Raw genomic sequence first — 21,373 nt, 5'->3', positions numbered from 1 at the left:
TCCTTTTATTTTTTTCCTGTTGATATGCCATTGTCTGCAGGCCTCACACCTTAAACAGCACCAGCACCTCAAAGTCATTTCAGAGCACAGTCACTGGAGAACTGAACGCACCTTATAGTAAACAGTTTGTTCACTCCAAGTCATCACAGTACCGGAAAATGAAGACTGAATGGAAATCCAATGTGTATCTGGCACGGTCTCGGATTCAGGTGAAGAAATACTTTGTGTACAGGAAGTGGAGAGACAGGGTGGAGTCTAGCAATCTGAAGCTATTGATGTCCAGTATGTGAAAGTGATTTCACATAGCTGCAGAGTCAGAAACATGTTTTCAAAGTCGTATCAAATCCTGTCCCTTGGTAACACTAGGGATTTAATATGTAGTCTTGGAACTTGGTGATGGGCTTCCCCAAATGGAAAGCAGACCAGTGGAATCCACATCTTTGCATCTTGTTGAGAGCTCCTGGGAGGCAGGTAGCATTGTAATTTGCACACACTGGATTTGTGGAGTGCTCAGTAGAGCTGTTTCAAGCACTTGAGAGAAAGACAAATGAAAATATTTTCCAGAGGTACACCAATTTTGGAAGTTACCTTATCTTTTGGAAGCTACCGTTTCATGAAATCAGTGCACGTTTTTTGGTAGACTGTGGACTATCTTACAAGTGAGGCCGTGTATAGGCTAAGCATTTAAGTTTACACCTATAGGCCATACTTCCTGAGCTGCAGACCCAAATATCCAAATGCCTGTTCAGCATTTTTCTCCTTGGATGTCTCAGAATGGAATTACAAAGCTCTTACTTTGTCAAACTTGTCCAGCTCCTAAACCCCGCCATCCTACAGGCTCCTTGCTGAGTGATGTTACCGTTTGTGTACATTGGCTTCAGTACTGCCAGATTAAACCTAAAGCATCATCAAGTTCTGTTTTCTTCTAAAAATTCTCTCAGATCCACTCTTAGGTTTCCCAGCCCTATCTTGAGCCACATATCACTTGCCTGTACCACTGCAGGCCTGGCTGTCTCCTCCCATCCAGTTCCTTCTCAGCAGCCAGTGAAGTATCTTTACCATATAAATTGGATCAGCATTCCTTTGTCTATACTCATTCAGATTCTTGTTCCTTTGTTGGAACCCTTTTACTCCTCACTAGAAGTTTGTAGGATCTTCTCTTTATTGATATTTGGACATTTCACAGAACTACACCTCAGTGAAGGTCTTTTTGTTGATTGCTTTCCTCCCTTGATGAGCCCTTTCAACCTGGAGCATCGTGACCTTCCGTCTGAGAAATGTGTTTCGTATTCATTCTTTTGCAAGTTCTGCCCCTCTGTTTCCTCTGTGTTTGCACTAAAACCCCTGAGATTCAGGATCTCAAAGTGTGGACCTGAGACTAGAAGCAGCAGTGTCACCTGGGAGCTTGTTAGGACGTGCAGGTTCGGGGGCCCCAGCCCAGCCTCACTGAATCCAGCTCTGGAGGTGGGGCCCCCTGGATGATTCTCATGCATGCCAGAGAATAATTTCTGTCTTACATCCTTTCTCCCCTTCTGTTTTTTGTTTCCTTGTCTCTCTGTTCTTTCTGAGACTTCCTCTACTTTATCTGCTAATCTTTCTTGTCTTATTTTTAGAGATTAGCTACGAGCCCTTTCTGCTCTTGATCTTGTTGTTTGATATTTTGTTTTTACATTATGAGTGGAGTATCTGTGTTTTCTCTGCTGTTGCCCCTCTCTGTTGAGCCTCTCTCGGATTCTGTGGGTGAATTAGTGCTTTGCCTCTACTCCTTCCAGTTCTAGCTTTCCCCTGCTAAGTCAATTACTTTTCATTTTAAATAGTCCATTCACTCTTACACCCATTCGTGTTCTTGAGGAGTGTGCTTTTACTGTGATTTTAGTGGGTATCTTAACTGCGTTCAACCTGTCATCTTTAACCTGAAGCATTTTTGAGAGCTCTGGTTTCTGTCTCTTTACTCATTTCATCCTGCCACCCTCCCATCTGTCCACCTCCCTGGGGATCCCGTGGATGATCTAATATGTATCCTGTTTTTCTGTGCTAATATCTTAGAACTATATACACTTTTATGTACATATATAAAAATGGAATCATGTTATTTTTCTCCATCTTCCTTTTCTCTGTAATAATCAGAGGTCCCTCTCGATCAACTGAGGTAGCTTCATTTCATTCTTTTTAATGGTTATGTGATGTTCCATAGTGTTGATGAACTGCAGTTAAACCATTGCATTACTGATGAGTGTTTATTTTATTTATAATTTTTCTCATAACAAACAGTGTTGCTATATCTTGTACAAATATCACAATGAATTAATAGTTTCACTCCTATGGGGTATATTCCCAAATGTGAGGTTTCTGTGTAAAAGCATGTGTACTTTTCATTTAAATAGATATTGCCAGTTTTCTAAAAAGGCTCTTACTGCACACTTCTTCCTGCAGCATGTGAGACTGTTTTCTTGTTTCCCATTTGTAGTTGGTGTTACTATTTTTTTGTTTAGTTGGTCTGATAAATATAGACTGATGTCGTTACCTTAATCGAATAGGCAGCTTTTCATGTCGGCCGTTTGGATTTGCTTTCATAGGAATTGCGTATTCATATCCTTTGTCCATTTTTCAATTTTTAACAGTTTACACTATTCAGAATTTTCCCCTACAAAATATCCTTTGCCTACCAGCAAGTGTGACATCTTTTTTCTTGTAAAAGTAACTTTATATAAACAAACATACATAATTTTCTATTGCATCTAGTCTTGGTCAAGACCCTAGATTATATATGTATTCTAGAGTTTTTCTTGCATAACATTTTAAAAATATAATTTCGTTTTCTTCCATTGGATAACCAGTTGTTGAAGGGCCATTTAGAAGTAACCCACTCATATTTAACTGATTTTCTTTCTTCTTTTTTGAGACAGGGTCTCACTCTGTCACCCAGGCTGGAGTGCGGTGGCACAATTTCAGCTCACTGCAGCTTCGATCTCCTGGGCTCAAGCGATCCTCTTACCTCAGCCTCCTGAGTAGCCAGGGCCACAGGTGCATGCCACAAAACTTGGCTAATTTTTAAAAACATTTTTTTAGAGATGAGGTTTTGCCATGTCGTCCAGGCTGGTCTTGAACTCCTGAACTCAAGCAGTTCACCTGCCTCGGCTTCCCGAAGTGCTAGGATTACAGGCATGAGCCCCCGTGGCTGGCATGAATTTTTTTTTTTTTTTTTGAGACAGAGTCTTCCTCTGTCACCCAGGCTGGAGTGCAGTGGCACGATCTCGGCTCACTGCAACCTCTGCCTCCCAGGTTCAAGCGATTCTTCTGCCTCAGCCTCCCAAGTAACTGGGACTACAGGTGTGCACTACCATGCCCGGCTAATTTTTTTTTTTTTTTTTTTAAGTAGAGATGGGGTTTCACCATATTGGCCAGGCTGGTCCTCAAACTCCTGACCTTGTGACCCGCCCACCTCTGCCTCCCAAAGTGCTGGTATTACAGGTGTGAGCCACCACACCTGGCCTTTTTCTTCTTTTAACCCCACGAAATCTTGACTATAAACTGAATTTTAATACCAGTTACTACTATACGTTAGATTTTCATACATGCAGGGATCTATTTCTCTTTTCTGAGATGGAGTCTCACTCTGTCAGCCAGACTGGAGTGCAGTGGTGCCATCTCGGCTCACTGCAACCTCTGCCTCCCAGATTAAAGCGATTCTCATGCCTCAGCCTCTGGAGTCTCGCTCTGTTGCCCAGGCTGGAGTGCAGTGGCATGATCTCAGCTCACTGCAACCTCTGCCTCTGGGGCTCAAGCAATTCTCTTGGCTCAGCCTCCCTAGTAGCTGGGATTACAGGCACACGCCATCATGCCCAGCTAATTTTTGTATTTTTAGTAGAGACAGGGTTTCACCATGTTGGCCAGGCTGGTCTTGAACTCCTGACCTCAAGGGATCCGCCTGCCTTGGCTTCCCAAAGTGCTGGGATTATAGGCGTGAGCCACCATGCCTGGCCCATTTGGAATCTCTTCATTTCCACTGATCTTGTTTATTCTTAAACCACACTATATTGATCTCCAAACATACTTTTTGTGTGTTCTGGTTCATTCACTTGTGAGTTGTATCTGGAGTAGAACAGATAATCAAAGATGCTTGTTCAGAGGATAAATCAGTTCACATACTAAAGTCTCTGACATGGCCCTTCCCACCGTGTGCTCCCGGATGTGCTTCATGAGGACGCAGCTGGGGCAGCACATGGTGCTCCCGGATGTGCTTCATGAGGACGCAGCTGGGGCAGCACATGGTGGTCCTAGTAATTCCGACTAGAATGCAGTTGATTTCTGCATTCTAGAATTCAGTTCAATTCTCGAATTGCATTCTAGTCTAGTACTTCTGATTCAGTTGCATCTAGTCTAGTACTTTTGCATTCAGTTGCCTTCTAGTCGGAATTAAGGGCAAAAACCCAAAATTGGGACAAGAAAATACAACTATTTATGGGAAAGACCCATATTTTTTGAGTATGTTTCTCTACAAGTTGTGCTACCAACCTAAAATAGCGCACCTAGCAGGCCACCAGCACGGGAGTACAAGCTGCACAGTGAGAGCTGCTTCCATTTCGGCCAGTTCAAACTTCTTTCCCAGCCTCAGAATTTTGTATTAGTGAAAAATTTACCTTCCCCAAGAGCTTCATTTGTTTCCAACATTCCTGATATTTACAGCAGAGTGACGTTTCCTGCGTCTGCTCTTTGCCCTGGCTCCTGGGAAACTCAGAGCTAAGTCCGAACCCTGTTTACAGTATCAGTGATTGGTTATAGTTAGCCCGATTTCTGTGTTACTAAATTTATTATGTCTTTTTTGAAATAGTATTGGGGTAAAATAAACACCACAAGTCAATAAGCTTATTTAGTTGGTGGGAACTCAGCTATCTCATCTGGAAGGTTAGATAGCCTAATACATAAGACAGCCAAGCCACAGTACTACTTTATACATAGACCCTAAGAATTTAGTGCTAAAAAAGACGTAGGAATAAGCTAGTGATGGCATAGTTTTAATTAGTAAAAATTTCCAATTTTTTAAATTTCAGAAAACAGCATATTCAAAAATGATTTGAGTTCAAGTGAAACTTAAATATGGCTTCTAATAAGACCCAAGGGTGAACCTTTGTATGAAAAACAGAAAAAAGACTTGTTGTCACATCAATTGGAAGTATGTAAACACTTTTTTTTTTTTTTTTTTTTTGGTTTTTAGGGGCTGGGCCTGTATGCTGCTAGAGACATTGAGAAGCACACCATGGTCATTGAATATATTGGGACTATCATTCGAAATGAAGTAGCAAACAGAAAAGAGAAACTTTATGAGTCTCAGGTAGGTGTCTGGTCCCCGCGATTGTATAAACAGCACCATCATCCTCTCCCTTTCTCCATGCCAACCAGACACCCTGAAAGGCAGAATGAAATCTGTCATGCTGCATTTAGCTTTAAACAAAAGCCATATCTGTATATTATTATATTTTTATCAGTTTTATCTCTTTCAATTGGTGTTATGGTTTACTTTGATAGACAACTGTAAATTAATGAGCCTGGCTTCACACACAACCTACTGATTCCATGCTTTCCATTCGTGCCATGTAAATGTCATCTGTGCCTAACAGAATATCCACAGTAAGGGTGATGAGGGTGCCGTTCCGTTCAGTTTTGACTGAGTCCTCCTGGTGTGGATAGGAACACAGAGGGGAGTTTCAGGTCGACATTGATGACTTACTGACTGACTTTTCCCTCAGAACCGTGGTGTGTACATGTTCCGCATGGATAACGACCACGTGATTGATGCCACGCTCACAGGAGGGCCTGCAAGGTGAGACAGCGAGGAACCTGACGGGGAGTGCTTTTGCTTGTGGGGCCAGTGCTGGTGGAGAGAACACTGAAGCCAAGGGAAAGGCTCTCACTGCAGCCTGGCAGTGACTAAACATTCAGAGCAAATGAGTTTTGAGAATTTTCATTTAAATTTTATATTTGTGCTTCTAACAATGGGCAAATAGAAATTTAATTAGCAAAAACTGCTTTCTCAATAAATGGGAAGTTTTTAAAGCTGCTTCTAGCTGTTTTACAATATAGTTTTCTGACATGGTGGCTTGCAGGTATATCAACCATTCGTGTGCACCTAATTGTGTGGCTGAAGTGGTGACTTTTGAGAGAGGACACAAAATTATCATCAGCTCCAATCGGAGAATCCAGAAAGGAGAAGAGGTAAGAGTGTGAGAGATTGCGTCTGCCATGTTGTTCAGATCCTGGGTGAATAGTTCCCTCCTCACACAGGCCACTTACTTACTTGTTTCCCAATTCTTTGTTGTGATAAAAACTCTGTCTATAGTAGGCCAGATGTTCCCACCCTGCAATATCTCACCCTTCAGGCATTCCAGTTCACCTTCCTCCACATGGCAGCTCTGTGAGCATTTGCTGTCACCTCTCCCTTCCCTTCTGTGCCACGGGTTCAGCATCCCCATGGCACCCAGGTGGTATCATTTCTATGTGCCATAGGATCATTCTTTATCCCCTTAACCTGGACACAGTTTGGCAGTGTCCCCTCTGAAGAGCATCCCCGTCCGTTTCCAAGGGGGCCGTGGCTCCTGGGATGGCACTGTTGGGCTATGGGCGGCAAACTGGGCAGCCGTGCTGCTGAGGATTGTGTGCTCACACTGACGATCAGTACATGCCTAACCAAGTGCCCACATCATCACATTCTCCAGCAGTTCAGGTGTGGGTTGTTGTCTTCAAAATGCCGAGTGCCAAGCTTGCTATTTGTCTCCGTGCTCTCAGAGGTGACTGTGGTCCGGCGTCTCACCCGTTGGGATTATTTTTGGCCTTAATTGCTGCATTTGCTTCCCAACTTGGTCTTTCCCACTGTGATTCAGGTACCTTGGTTCTGGAATTGGCGTTTCCTGGAAAGCTGTCACTGAGCAGCAGGCTTGGTTTCTGTAGGAAACGTCCCGCATTTGGGGAGTGAGGCACCTGAGTGACTTGGCTTTGTTGGTGCTCCTCTCTCTTCATGAACATAGCCATGGCATTCGTGGGATTCTGTCTGTATTTTGGGTCTTTGTGGAATCTCCTTTCTTAGTCAAGAATAAGGATCCGACTAGACCCAAGGCCCGTTATACATCTCAAAGTAACGTGTAAATAAGACAGTGTGTGGGAGCCCTGGCACGGTGCCAGTAACCAGTGGATACCATGGTGGTCAGAAGAGACTCAGCCCAGGGCCACCTGCCTCCTTCCTAAATAGTTTAATCTGAGCCCCTATTTTATCTTCTGCAAGACGGAGAAAATGACTTCCTTACCAGGCTCTTGTAAGGACTCAGCAGATACCTGAAAGAAAGCAGTGGAATCATTGCCAAGAACAGCTGCTCAATAAACACTGGGTTCCTTCCTTTCTGTGTAGAAGGTCTTTCCAGCTAGTGTCTAGAATCATTTCAATCAGAAGAGACCTAGAAATTACTGGGCTTCCCCTTCATTTTGCAGCATCGGGTCTCTCTGGGGTGGTGGGGGTTGCAGGGGCCACGCAGTGAGGCTTGTACCATGGGACTCACGCAGACTCCCACCTACCTTGATTGGTCTGAGATGTTAATTTGGTGACCTCTAAATAGAAAGACATCCTTTCAGTCTTGAGTGAGGAAAAATGAAAGAGGGTAAACAGTGTTAGCTGGCAGTTCATCTCACCCAGACTTGCATGCCCCGTTCGGTAAATCAGGGGAGGTGAAAGGCTTCTGGGTTTTAGGGAGAGGGGTAGGAAAGCAGTTGCCCTTCCAGTCCCCTCCATCCACTTGCAGGGACAGCATTATGAGAAGTCACAGAAATACAGCTTTCTCCGGTCAGGCTCCCCGTTCTCAGATCTGGCTGTTTAAAAATACTGCCTCCCTCATTTCCTCTGTGCAAGCACAGTGCCTCTTTTCAGGGTTCCCCCAGGGTCCCATGGAACCTCAAGAAATCAGGTCTTCCTTAATTTACGTCTGTTTTGTTTGCTGGTTTTAAAATGCAAGGGAGATGGAGGCAGAAACGCCATTGCCTTCCTTGCTGTCCTTTCTTACCCTGTGTCTTTGCCGTGGGCAGCTCTGCTATGACTATAAGTTTGACTTTGAAGATGACCAGCACAAGATTCCGTGTCACTGTGGAGCTGTGAACTGCCGGAAGTGGATGAACTGAAATGCATTCCTTGCTAGCTCAGCGGGCGGCTTGTCCCTAGGAAGAGGCGATTCAACACACCATTGGAATTTTGCAGACAGAAAGATATTTTTGTTTTCTGTTTTATGACTTTTTGAAAAAGCTTCTGGGAGTTCTGATTTCCTCAGTCCTTTAGGTTAAAGAAGCGCCAGGAGGAAGCTGACAGAAGCAGCGTTCCTGAAGTGGCCGAGGTTAAACGGAATTACAGAATGGTCCAGCACTTTTGCTTTTTTTTCTTTTCCTTTTCTTTCTTTTTTTGTTTGTTTTCTGTTTTTTTTTTTTTTCCCTTGTGGGTGGGTTTTGTTGTTTTGGTTTTTTAGTCTCACTAAGGAGAAACTTTTACTGGGGCAAAGAGCCGATGGCTGCCCTGCCCCGGGCAGGGGCCTTCCTATGAATGTAAGACTGAAATCACCAGCGAAGGGGACAGAGAGTGCTGGCCACGGCCTTATTAAAAAGGGGCAGGCCCTCTAACTTCAAAATGTCTTTAAATAAAGTAGACACCACTGAACAAGGAATGTACTGAAATGACTTCCTTAGGGATAGAGCTAAGGGATAATAACTTGCACTAAATACATTTAAATACTTGATTCCATGAGTCAGTTTATTGTAGTTTTTGATTTCTGTAAAATAAGAGAAACTTTTGTATTTATTATTGAATAAGTGAATGAAGCTATTTTTAAATAAAGTTAGAAGAAAGCCAAGCTGCTGCTGTTACCTGCAGAACTAACAAACCCTGTTACTTTGTACAGATATGTAAATATTTTGAGAAAAAATACAGTATAAAAATAGTTATTGACCAAATGCTACCAGGCTCTGCAGCAGCTCGGGTGCTTATAAAATGTTCATAGGGATGTTACAATATAATTTTGTGTTATAAAATATGCCATTATAATTATGTAATAACCAAAATTTCAACCTAGAGTGTTTGGGGTTTTTTGGAAACTGCAGTCTATTAGTACTTAATGGTTTTATACACCTTCCTTCTGACGGAGCGGGGCGTATGCTACGACTACAACTTTTATAGCTGTTTTGGTCATTTAAACTAATTTTTTCATATTATATTGTTGCATCCCTACTTCTTCAGTCAGGTTTTTTTGTGCTTACAATTTGTGATAACTGTGAATAACTGCTTAAAAATACACCCAAATGGAGGCTGAATTTTTTCTTCAGCAAAAGTAGTTTTGATTAGAACTTTGTTTCAGCCACAGAGAATCATGTAAACATAATAGGATCATGTAGCAGAAACTTAAATCTAACCCTTTAGCCTTCTATTTAACACAAAAATTTGAAAAAGTTAAAAAAAAAAAGGAGATGTGATTATGCTTACAGCTGCAGGACTCTGGCAATAGGGTTTTTGGAAGATGTAATTTTAAAATGTGTTTGTATGAACTGTTTGTTTACATTTCTTTAATAAAAAAAAACACTGTTTTGTGTTTGCTTGTAGAAACTTAATCAGCATTTTGAACCAGGTTAGCTTTTTATTTTGTACTTAAAATTCTGGTACTGACACTTCACAGGCTAAGTATAAAATGAAGTTTTGTGTGCACAATTCAAGTGGACTGTAAACTGTTGGTATATTCAGTGATGCAGTTCTGAACTTGTATATGGCATGATGTATTTTTATCTTACAGAATAAATCAATTGTATATATTTTTCTCTTGATAAATAGCTGTATGAAATTGTTTCCTGAATATTTTTCTTCTCTTGTACAATATCCTGACATCCTACCAGTATTTGTCCTACCGGGTTTTTGTTGTTTTCTGTTCTGTATAATAGTATCTAATGTTGGCAAAAATTGAATTTTTTGAAGTATACAGAGTGTTATGGGTTTTGGAATTTGTGGACACAGATTTAGAAGATCACCATTTACAAATAAAATATTTTACATCTATAAGAGCTGCCTAGAGCTTCTCTGTTAACTCCTCATATTCAAATTTGAGCTCTTAAATTGATGATTGTCTGAAGTTCACTGACCATATGTCTTTCACAATTAGAGTGTTGACGTAATCAACTTGGTTTTCTTAGATTTTCAAATAAGTTTAGATGTAAATTCATAATTCATTGTAATTATGATACTTTTTCCTTCCCTTCAACTGAATAAAGAAGGGAACTTCTGTATCTTTTTAGGGTGTTTACCAAGTTTAGAGTATCCTTGGTGCCTTGTTCAAAGCCTGTTTTTGTTTAATTGGTAAATTTAGTCTTGGTTATGTGCTGTTTTTTTTTTTCTTTTTCTTTTTTTTTTTTTTTTGAGGCAGCTTTTCAGACTTATTCTATGTGGTAGACTTTCTTTCTATCATATTGAATTATTTAACATATTAAATATAAAGGGGTTAAGAAAAAACTGCTCAGAATCCCCTTTAGTTTCTAGGACAGATTTTTAACTGGGACTTCGCTAACACTAAAACAGCCAGCGTTCCTGGTCCATCGTGGAGCTTGCCTTCTAGTGAGGGGCACGGACAAAAACAGGTGACTTTTTTAGATGGGAGGTGGGCTGGGAGTCCCGTGGGGGCATTCCTAAGGAGGCAACATTTAAGCAAGACCTGAAGGATGAAGAGGAGCTGGGAGCCTGGCAGAGGCTTGCCTGGCAGAGGGGACAACTCATACTGGAGCCTTGAGATCTGAAAGAGGCTGATGCTGCCAGTAACTGAAAGGCAGGTGTGGCTGGGACAGAGTGGCAGGAGGTGAGATGAGAGAAAAGCAAAGGTGAGTGGCGCAGGTTTAGCTCGCCTGGGTCAGCAGGAAGCTGCTGCCGGACGGTGCTGAGTTCCCACTGTGCACAGAGGTGACATGCTGCCCAGAAGAGGCGGGCCCGCCTGTGGGCACCAGCGTGTGTACGCTGAGGCTGAGTGGGCTCCGTACGAGTCCCAGGAGGAGCGAGGGGTGCCCTGGGCTAGGCGGATGGTCGTGACATGGAGGGAGCTGGCAGCAGTTGAGGTGTTTTTCATGTAGATGGCTCAGCCATTTCCCATTTCAAAACCACCTTGTCTCAGTCTCTCCTCAGCTTCTCCTATCCTCCTCCTTTGGCCCCATGTCATTTGGAGGCTGCACTGCCCTCTGTCCTAGTCACCAAGCAGAAACACACTTAGTCTGATGTGGTGTCCGATGCAGTAGATGATCATCTGGCCATTAGGGTTTCCTGTCCCTGGTGGCGGTGGCAGCCACTGTCTCTGAAATTCTCTCCAGCCCCTGCTTGTGGAGTAGAACCCTTTCCTGGCTTTCTTCCTACATTGCTGCTTTAATCTTTTCCCTCTAAGGTCTCTACCCCATTCTTTTTTCATCATTAAGGTATGTATTTAATAGTAATCTGAAAAACAGCCTTCAGGAGGCCAAGGCAGGAGCATCACTTGAGGCCAGGAGTTCAAGACCAGCCTGGGCAACATAGTGAGACCCATCTCTACAAAAAATCAAAACATTAGCCAGGTGAGGTTGTGCGCACCTATAGTCCCAGCTACTTGGGAGGCTGAGGCGGGAGGATCACTTGAGCCTGGGAAGTCAAGGCTGCAACGAGCTGAGATTGTACCACTGCACTCCCACCTGGGTGACAGAGCAAGTTCTTGTCTCAATTAAAAGAATAATAATGGAAGCCAACTCTTCCAGGAAACCATAGCTATGCAGTAATTCATGGCTTCTATGATACTAGTGCATTTTTTATTAGGCTCGGACACAGACACTACAACTGTCCCACTTCAAATTCGACAAATTCCAAAGAATGGGTTGTTTGCTGTGAACACCATGGAAAGAAAAAAGGCACAGAGTCTGACTTTATTCTTTGGCCCTGAGCCTAGGGCCATCCTGCCCTATTGTAATAGGAAAGGAGTCTCAACAGCAGAGTCACCAGCACTCCCTCAGCTTCACAGCAATGCAGTAAAGCCCCTGGTGGCCTGTTCCCTGGGGCCCATTGTCACATACACTGGCAGCAGCTTTGAAATGAGAAGTGCTACATTTAAAACATTAAAAATTTAAATATTTCAGTTACGACTATGTAACGAGAGAGACTTAAGGTTACAAGAGGCAGAATAATGTTTTTAACTGCTTACTAGACTTAAATGTGTTCCTAGATAAGGCGGCCTCCGCACTTCCATCAGGTTTCCAGGTATGCCTGGGAGGACTCCCGCTCCCATCACCTTCTGGCAGAGTTGAAGAATCCCTTCCCAAATATCTAAAGAAATTGGGTAAATATCAGCAAAGCAAGGTTCTTCTCCTGGGGAGGTGAGTAGACGGACGGTGCCCGTTTGCACAATGTGCTCTGTGCTCCAGCTCAGTGCCCAGTGCCACTCTGAAGTCTCGTTTTCTTCCTGCCATGCCGTTGACAGCACAGCTTTATGTGTAGTTCCTGGAGGCTCCTTCAAGTGTTCAGGATCTTCTAAAATGGAAGCCATGTTCTACTTGCTAGGAGGGTCAGCTGTCTGCTCATCCCCGGTCAGCCACAGCCTTACCCCCGGTCTCTGGGAATCTTGCACCCTGGCCCTGCTTGCTCCTGTGTCCTCAGAACCCATGGTGGGTCCATCGAGCCCTTCAGGGGCTGAGATCTCACTGGGACCCTGTCTCTGGTGCCAGGGTTTTGCCTGTGACATGTCCCAGCTGGTACTACAGACTCTCCATCCACTTTGTCTGTCCTGAGGATGCTCCAGCATCCATCCCGGGGCCAGCGCCCTCGTTGCCTAGAGCAGGCCTGCTCGTGGCTCCCTGTGCAGTTTCTGATGCTCTGTTCCTGCAAGGGTTCTTGTTTTTGAAGACACTACTCCTGGGTCCCAGAAATTCTTTTAACCTAGTTTTTATCCTAAGCGCAGAAACGTTAAAAGTATTCCCTCTTCCTTGATGGGAACCTTACGAAACTTCGCTTCCTGAAGAACAAGTTGATGCAGGCGGAGCACACGAGGTGTATGACTTCTCAGCGGAGGCCCCACTCATAGGTGACCCCTCCTTCCACCACCCCTCCCTCACTCCAGCCCTGCTATTCCCACTGCTGCCAACCCCACAGCCTCAACTTTGTGTGTACCTTTTAAATACTAGCACCCCCCACACTTTTCTCAACTCTTCTCATCCTCTGCTCTCGCCACGCTGACTTCATCCAAACCTACAACTTAAGCCAACATGGTGGGAACAGCGTTCCAGACGCCTCCCTTCTGAGCTCTAGACCCCTGGCATGACCCTGCAGCCTGCCCACTCGGCCTGCAGAAGCTCCACTGCAGAGACTTCATCCTTTCTCTCTTCCCCAGAACCATTCCACCAATATCTCCTCGCTCGGAATGGCAGCTACCCGCTTCCAGGCCCCCACACCAGAGCCCCGCGCCATCCTCACGCTCTACAGCCTGCCCGGCTCAGGGCTTCATCCCAGCAGCCCCAGCCAGGAAGACGCTTCGCTTTCAGAACAGAACGACCTGCTATTCCCTGACGAAATGCGTGCGCGTGCCTCGATGCTTCCCAACTGCTGTGCGTTCCGCCGGGACCTTGTCCATCCCAAGGCCGCCTGGCCTGCTCCAGGAAGTTCTCCCGCCCTCTTGCCCGCTGTGGGAGTGCGCAGCCCCGTTCTGTGTTTTCTTGGCGCGTGAGTCTATCAGAGCATTTCTCACTTTCATTTCTAAGCTTTCCTTTCACCTGAAGGTGGGAACTTTAGCTTGCAACTATTTCTCCAGCACAAAAGGGAGGGAGGGCGGGCAGAACGCAGAGTGCCAGGTGGTCACCTCCCTCCCCGCAATCCCGCCTGCTCTGCCGGGTCCAGAGGGCTGACCCTTCTGGTCTCCTGGCTCCTGCTTCATTTCAGCCAGTGGGAGCTGTGGGGGGAGGCCGGGAGGCAGGACAAGGGACCTGGGTGTTTCTGCTCCCGCTGTCTGGTGGTGGAGCGGCTGCCTGTGTCTAGGCCTGCGGCTCCGGACGCTGCTTCTCACCCTTCGGGCTCAGAGGTGGCCGCGCCCCTGAGGCTGCTAACACCTTCACAGTCCCTTCCCTCACAGCTCTTCAAGATGCCAGAGATGCGCGCCTTCTCATTTCCCAGCGGACCCCGACTCAGGAAGGAAGGAAGGATTTTTGGAAACACATACTCTTGACAGCGTAAGTTAATATAATATGTAAAAAACAATGTTTTTTGATTAAAACATCGATATTTATAAAGAAAAAATGGGGAAGGAGGACAAAAAGGAAACTGAAAGATGTTTAGGGAGTTTACAATTTTTTCTTGTCAATTTTATGGAGAACATTTTCAGATCTCTAAAGTGAATTACTTTATATTCATATTAATAATATAGTATTTGGGAGCACTTTGGGATTACTTTTAGGAAAGTGGCAGAAATAATACAGAGATTTCCCATACACTCCTCATCCCGTTCCCCTGATGTTAACTGTGGCGCATTTGTCAAAACTAAGAAATGAACATTGGTCCGTTGCTGTTAACTAACCTGCAGGCTACTTAGGTTTCACTGGGTTTTCCAATGATGTCCTTTTTCTGTTCCAGGACGCGGCTCAGGCACCACGTGGCGCTTGGTCCTCACGTCCTCTTAGCCTCTTCCGGGACACTGGTAATCTGGTAGTTTCTCAGATTTGCCTTATTTTTCGTGACCTTCTGTCAATTCTGATTTGACAGTTTCAATCCTCATTATCTTCAAGTTTTCCTAAATTTTTTTTTTTTTTTTTTAGCACATTGAGCATATTTGTCAAAGCCGTTTTCGACACCAGTGTGTGCTAATTCCATCCTTTCATTGCTAGGCCTGTTTGTTTTTATTTAAGACTTTTATTAACAGGTGCTTGCAGTTTGTTACTTTTTTGAAAAAACCAAGTTGTAAACTTTTACGACAAATTAAAAATGAAGTTCTTAAAAATCTCGACATGAGCAGATACGAAATAATTTTAAAACCTTTAAAGGCGTATTGAGAAAAACCAGGCTTTTTAAAAAAACACTGTTATTACCAAAAAGAGACGTCTTCAGGTAAAAATAATTAGAAACCCCATGCCCCACAGATAATGCAGATAGTTCTACTTAGCTGGTCAACGGACAAAAAGCAGGCACTTACGGTCTTCAGCTCCAATTTTCGTTCATTTCTTATCGCTGCAATTTCCTAGTTCTTGTTTGATGACTAAACCGGGTGATGGTAGAGGTAGCAGCCGGCATTTGCTCAGCCTGGAGCGAGGAATTCTCAGCTGGTGGATCAGCTGCTTCTGTGTCTCTGCCATATTGTGGTTTAGGGTTTTCTGGGCGACTGCGTCGGTAACTGAAGTTGCGGCGGCCCGGTGCTGAGGTGGCTGGTGACCTTGGGTCTCATCTCCTGGATTGTCTTTATCCTCTTCATCGCTGTCCTCTCCAGGCTGTCTTGGGTGAGGTGGGCCCTGCGGAATCGTGGTCTGCGTCCCCGGTACACTCGCTGCCTCGCTGGTCTCCCCGCTCCCTGCACTGTCACCCCTGCATCTGTCACCCCTGCATCGCTGCTCCCGGCCGCCCCGGAGGCTGGAGAACTGTGGCCTCCATGGAGGAAAGTGGGACCCTGCGGTGGGGCCGGCGTGGTGGGGCCTGGCCTGCGGCAGTGCTGTCTCATCCCTCCTTCTGTTCCCCACTGAGGATTCTGGTGATTCTGCTGGTGATTGCGGGGAGGACCCGCGTCTGTAGTGGTTACGTGGTCGCAGGTTTACTGCCTTGACCTGGGCCCCACCAGGCCCTGGAACATTTGCTGGCGCCTCACCCTTTTCTCCTTCAACATCAGACTCCGCGGCCTCCCCAGCTCCTCCGCCACCAGGGTTCTCCTCGGGGTTCTCCTTCACGGCAGTCTGGTGAACAAACATCTTCCTTGGTGACATTCCTGTTGATGAAACCGTATCTGTTCCTTACCCTGAACCGTTTGTTCCCCAAACCTTCACTGTGACGGCCTTCTTGTCCCCGCCGGCGGGGGTGACGGTGCCTGGGCTTCTCCCAGGGTGTGATGGCAACTAGACCACGGCGGCTGTGGGCTGCCCAGGGCTCTCTGGGATCCGCTCCCCACTCCCGATTGAACTCTCTAGGCCTGTTTAAATCACCTTTTTCTCCCGGTAACGGTTATATATATTTTTCAGACGGAGTCTCACTCTGTCACCCAGGCTGGAGTTTAGTGGCGTGATATCGGCTCACTGCAACCTCCTCCTCCTGGTTCAAGCGATTCTCCCACCTCAGCCTCCCAGGTAGCTGGGAGTACAGGCATGTGCTACCACGCCCGGCTAATTTTTTTTATTTTTAGTAGAGACTGGTTTTCCCCATGTTGGCCAGGCTGTTCTCGAGGTGATCTGCCTGCCTCCGCCTCCCAAAGTGCTGGGATTCCAGGCGTGAGGCACCGTGCCCAGCTGGTTTCTACCTTTTGAAGCCTGTTCTTGAAGCACTTTTCTGATGAGTCTGACAGCGTCTTTACCCTTGGCCGAGTCCAGCCCCACTCCTAAGGCATGGCCCTTCGGGGAATACCCTGGGCGCCCCGAATACTCAGTGGGGCCTGTTACTTGGCTGGTGGCAGCTTCAATGATTTCCAGCTCCACCTGATCTTTGGGAGCTGTTCAGTTTAGAGCCTCCCAGCCTCAGGAGTAAGTTTCCACCGGCAGACTGCAACACAGCCAGACTCCAGGCGCCCCTGTGCAGATTCTGGCCCTTCTCTCTGTTTAGCTCCTTCCTCTCCTTCATCCTCCGATGCAAATTCCAGCCACCTTAGCCTCCCTGGACTCTGGCGTCCATCTCGACCTGCAGGATGATGGGCCTTTTTTTAAGTTCCCCTCCCTATGCCAAAGTCAGGAAACTGTCCTAGGTGGGGAGAGTCTCGGGCTCACCATTTCTGGGGGCATTACTGTCCCTCCAGTCCCTGGGAACCACTGGCTGAAGAGGTTCTGCATGTTTTTCTTTCTAGTCTCTAGTTTTTTACTCCAGGAGGACAAGCCCAGATCCTGTTACTCCTTCTTGGCCAGAAGCAGAACTTGTGTTTTTTGTTTAAAATGTTTCCTTCTTGTCAAATTCTACTTCTTTAAAGGCCTTATTATGTCTTTGCCCCCGTGTTCCTCCTTATCTATTCTTAATTTCTCACACTTCTTGAGTTCTGCCACCACATTCTGAGTTTTCAGATTTGCTGTATTTAGTCCTCTCATGTCACTCTCCTCATACCTTAAGCTCATTTTTGAATCAGTATGTTACAGTTTGGGTCAGTTCTGTGAGCACATCCTTCTGGAGTGCTTTCATTATACAAATGCCATTTAGCTCTCTTTTTCTTCTTATACTTTGTATGGGACTTGGCCTTGATCGTCTTCTGTTGCTCATCTGGTGGGAACTGAGTTTCTGAACATGGAGGAGCGTGGCCCAGACGGCTTTCCCACACGGGGCAGCGTGGCCCAGACGGCTTTCCCACATGGGGGAGCGTGGCCCAGACGGCTTTCCCACACAGGGGAGCCTGGCTCAGACGGCTTTCCCACACGGGGGAGCGTGGCCCAGACGGCTTTCCCACACGGGGGACCGTGGCCCAGACGGCTTTCCCACACGGGGGAGCCTGGCTCAGACGGCTTTCCCACACGGGGGAGCGTGGCCCAGACGGCTTTCCCACACGGGGGAGCGTGGCCCAGACGGCTTTCCCACACGGGGCAGCCTGGCCCAGACGGCTTTCCCATGTGGGGGAGCGTGGCCCCGACGGCTTTCCCACGTGGGGGAGCGTGGCCCAGACGGCTTTCCCACACGGGGGAGCCTGGCTCAGACGGCTTTCCCAGCCTTGCAGAGCTCCCTCTTCTGTTTTCCTGCACTGCTAAAGCTATGGTCACTCCTTCTGCTGATGCCTGGCTTCACTTCCCTCTACTTCTCCAAGCTGTGTCCTTTTTCTTTATTATTATTCACTTACACTGTTTCTCTATTATCCCTGTCTTGCTCAATTTTGACTCCATGCCCTGGCAGTTTCATTAGTTCAAAGGAACTAGAAGGCTTCATCCCCTAAGCCCTCCCTCCCCCAGGGACCCCTGCCACTGCCGAATGCTGGAGAGGCAGACAACCCCACGGTGTTTGCTGCTCTGACTCCCCAGTTTCCTGCGGCCACCGTTGCCTTTCCATGTCCTCCGCTCCTCAACACACCATCTGCCTAGAGCTTGCCTGGCTTTCTGCCACACAGGTCTCGGGCATCCAGCTCCTCCTACCTGCTTTAGAGAATTTGCAGCTACCTTGCCACCTACCTACTTTGAAAATACCATCCATGGGTTTTGGGTTTGCCTCTCTAGTTGCTCTAATTTTATGTAGATGTTGACTAGGCAAAATCTGAAAGCTGTGCTGCAACCTTTCCTGCAATTTCCTGAGAAACCCCCATGTCGGTCTGTTTTATTTCAGCCATTTTAATGGATGTAAAGTGGCATCTGAATGTTGTTTTAATTTGCATTTCTTTGATGACCATGAGACTGAACACCTTTTCACATACTGAGCTATTTATACTTTGGTGACATATCCAAATATTTTGTCCATTTTGAAAATTGGGTTGTCTTTTTAGTATTGAATTTTAAACACAAACCCTTGAATACAGTTGTGGCTTTTTTCATTTTCTCAATGGTGTCTTGATAAGCAGAAGTTTAATTCTGAAGTTCAATTTGTTAATATTTTATGGCTAGTTCTTTAAAAAAAAAAAAGTTTTATTAAAGACAGGATCTCACTATGTTGCCCAGGCTGGTCTCTAACTCCTGAGCTCAAGCAATCCTCCCACACTGGCCTCCCAAAGTGTTGGGATTACAGGCATGAGCGACCTGTGCCTGGCCTTTATCTTTTTCAAATAGAGATGGGTTCTCACTATGTTGACCAGGCTGGTCTGGAAACTTCTGGCTTCAAGCGATCCTCCTGCCTTGGCCTCCCAAAGTGCTGGGATTGCAGGCATGAGCCACCAGGACTGGCCAATGGCTGGCTCTTTAATGAGTGCTTAAGGAATCTTTGCCTACCCTAAAGTCATGAAGATATTCTCCTACATTTTCTTCTAAAAGCTTTGTAATTTTAGTTTTTATGTTTAGATCTTAAAATAATGTTTATTTGTGGTATAAGGTGGTGGCAGGGGTGTCACAGGTAATTTCTGTCCACAGGGATATCAGATTCTTGCAGCACCATGTGTTATAATAATTTTCCCCTCCCCACTGCATTGTATTGGCTCCTTTGCTGCAAATCAGTTGGCCATATATGTGTGGGTCTGTTTCTCTTCCACCAATCAATTCATTATCCGTAAGTCCGCAGCATAGTAAGTCTTGAATTAGTGTAAATCCTCCAACTTTATTTCTTTCAAATTATTTTGGCCACTCTTAGTCCTATGCATTTCCATATCAATTTTAAAATTAAATTATCAGTTTCCACAAAAAGCATACTGGGATTTTCATTAAAAGTAGCATTAAATCCATAGATCAAATTGTGGAGAATTAACATCTTATTAACACTGAGCCTTCCAATCAGGAATGTAGTATAATTCTCTATTTAATCTTAATTTTTCTCAGCAATGTTTTCTACTTTTCATCATACAACTCTTACACATATTTTGTCGTATGTACCCTAAATTCTTATATTTTGGATGCTATTGTAAACTGCAATCACAATACCATGAACTTCAGTTTTGAGCTGTTTGTTGCCAATATGAAGAAGAATTCATTTTTTTGTGGTCCTGATAAATTCCTTACTATGTCTAGTAGTAGTTTTGAAGACACCCTGTGATTTTCTGCATTACTTGATCATAGTCTGCAAATAAATACACTTTTACTTCTTCCTTCCTAATGTACATGCCTTTCTTTTTCTTGCTGTATTGTGCTGACTAGGAGAGGTAAGAACAGGTATCTCTGCCTTGTTGCCAATCATCTTTCACATTGTATGAGGCTAGCTATAGTCATCTCCATAGATGCACTTTATGAAGTTGAGGAATTTTCTTTCCATTCCTGGTTTGCTGAGTTGTTATCATAAGTGGGTGTTGAATTCTGTCAGTTTTTTTCCTGCAAGGCTGCATATGGCTTTCCCCCTGTATTACTAACACTGTAAATTATCTTAATCAAACCTCTAATGTTAAACCATCTTTGCATTCCTGGGCAAAAACCAAATTGTTCATAACGTATCATCCTTTTTATATGTTGCGGATTTTATTTGCTAATTTTTGTAAGGAAATTTTTCTGTATTCATGTAGGATATAAAAATCCTCTGTGCTCTACCTGCTCATCCCTCCCTCCCTGTGTTAGCTGGGTTCTCCAGAAAAACAGAACAAATAGGACGTATAGAAATACAGAAAGAGATTATGAGGAACTGAGATGCTCTATGATTTACTGCCTGCAAGCTGGAAGCCCAGGAAAGGCAGTGGTGTTGTTCCAGCTCAAGGCTGAAGGCCTGAGGCCCAGGGGAGCCAATGATGCAGGTCCTGGTCTGAGTCCAAAGGCCTGAGAGCCAGAATGCTGACTTCTAGCTCCAAGGAGAGAACAAGTCACCCTTCCTTCACCTTTTTGTTCTATTTGGGCTCCCAATGGATTGAGTGGTGCCCACCCACATTCGTGAGAGAGGATCTTCTTTACTGAGTCTGCTGATTCAAACACTAATCTCTTCTGGAACCACCCTCACAGACATTTGCAGAAATCATGTCTTACAGCTACCTGGGCGTTCTTTAGCTCAGTCAGGTTGACATAAAATCAACCATCACACTCTCCCATAACCCCTAGCAAGCAGTGATCTTTTTGTCTTTGCCTTTTCCAGAATGCCATATAATTGGAATCGTACAATATGTAGCTTTTCAGATTGGCTTCTTTCACTGAGTAATATATTCTTAACATCCCTCCATGACTTTTCAAGGCTCATGGCTTAATTCTTCTCAGCACTGAATGTTCCATCGTCTGAATGTAGTATAGTTCATCCTATAGTTCATCCATGCATGCACTAAAGGACATCTTACTTCCGGGTTTCGGCAGTCCTGAATAAAGCCGCTATAAAACATTCCTGTATTAAGGACATCTTGCTTCCGGGTTTCAGCAGTCCTGAATAAAGCCGCTATAAAACATTCCTGTATTAAGGACATCTTGCTTCCGGGTTTCAGCAGTCCTGAATAAAGCCGCTATAAAACATTCCTGTACTAAAGGACATCTTGCTTGCTTCCAGGTTTCAGCAATCATGAATAAAGCTGCTATAAAACATTCCCGTACTGAAGGATATCTTGCTTCCACGTTTCGACAGTCATGAATAAAGCTGCTGTAAAATCCATGTGCAGGCTTCGTGTGGTTTTCATCTCCT

General features: G+C 45.0%; 1 protein-coding gene across 21 annotated transcripts in view; it reads left to right on the top strand.

The window, feature by feature from the left end:
- The window catches only part of KMT2C (lysine methyltransferase 2C), a 303,468-nt gene extending 293,396 nt beyond the window's left edge, over window positions 1-10,072 (top strand). For all 21 annotated transcript variants that reach the window (XM_054495266.1, XM_063668010.1, XM_063668006.1 and 18 more), the window contains 5 exons: window positions 41-209; window positions 5,216-5,332; window positions 5,748-5,821; window positions 6,105-6,213; window positions 8,068-10,072. In XM_054495266.1, the coding sequence (XP_054351241.1) occupies window positions 41-209; window positions 5,216-5,332; window positions 5,748-5,821; window positions 6,105-6,213; window positions 8,068-8,160 (562 nt within the window). In that variant the 3' untranslated portion in view covers window positions 8,161-10,072. The remainder of the gene's footprint in view (window positions 1-40; window positions 210-5,215; window positions 5,333-5,747; window positions 5,822-6,104; window positions 6,214-8,067) is intronic.
- The last annotated feature ends 11,301 nt before the right edge of the window (window positions 10,073-21,373 follow it).

The sequence above is a fragment of the Pongo pygmaeus genome, chromosome 6, assembly GCF_028885625.2.
Source record: "Pongo pygmaeus isolate AG05252 chromosome 6, NHGRI_mPonPyg2-v2.0_pri, whole genome shotgun sequence".
Lineage (NCBI taxonomy): Eukaryota > Metazoa > Chordata > Mammalia > Primates > Hominidae > Pongo > Pongo pygmaeus.
Note: the sequence above shows the minus strand (reverse complement) of the source record. Positions and strands in the feature narration are given on the sequence as shown.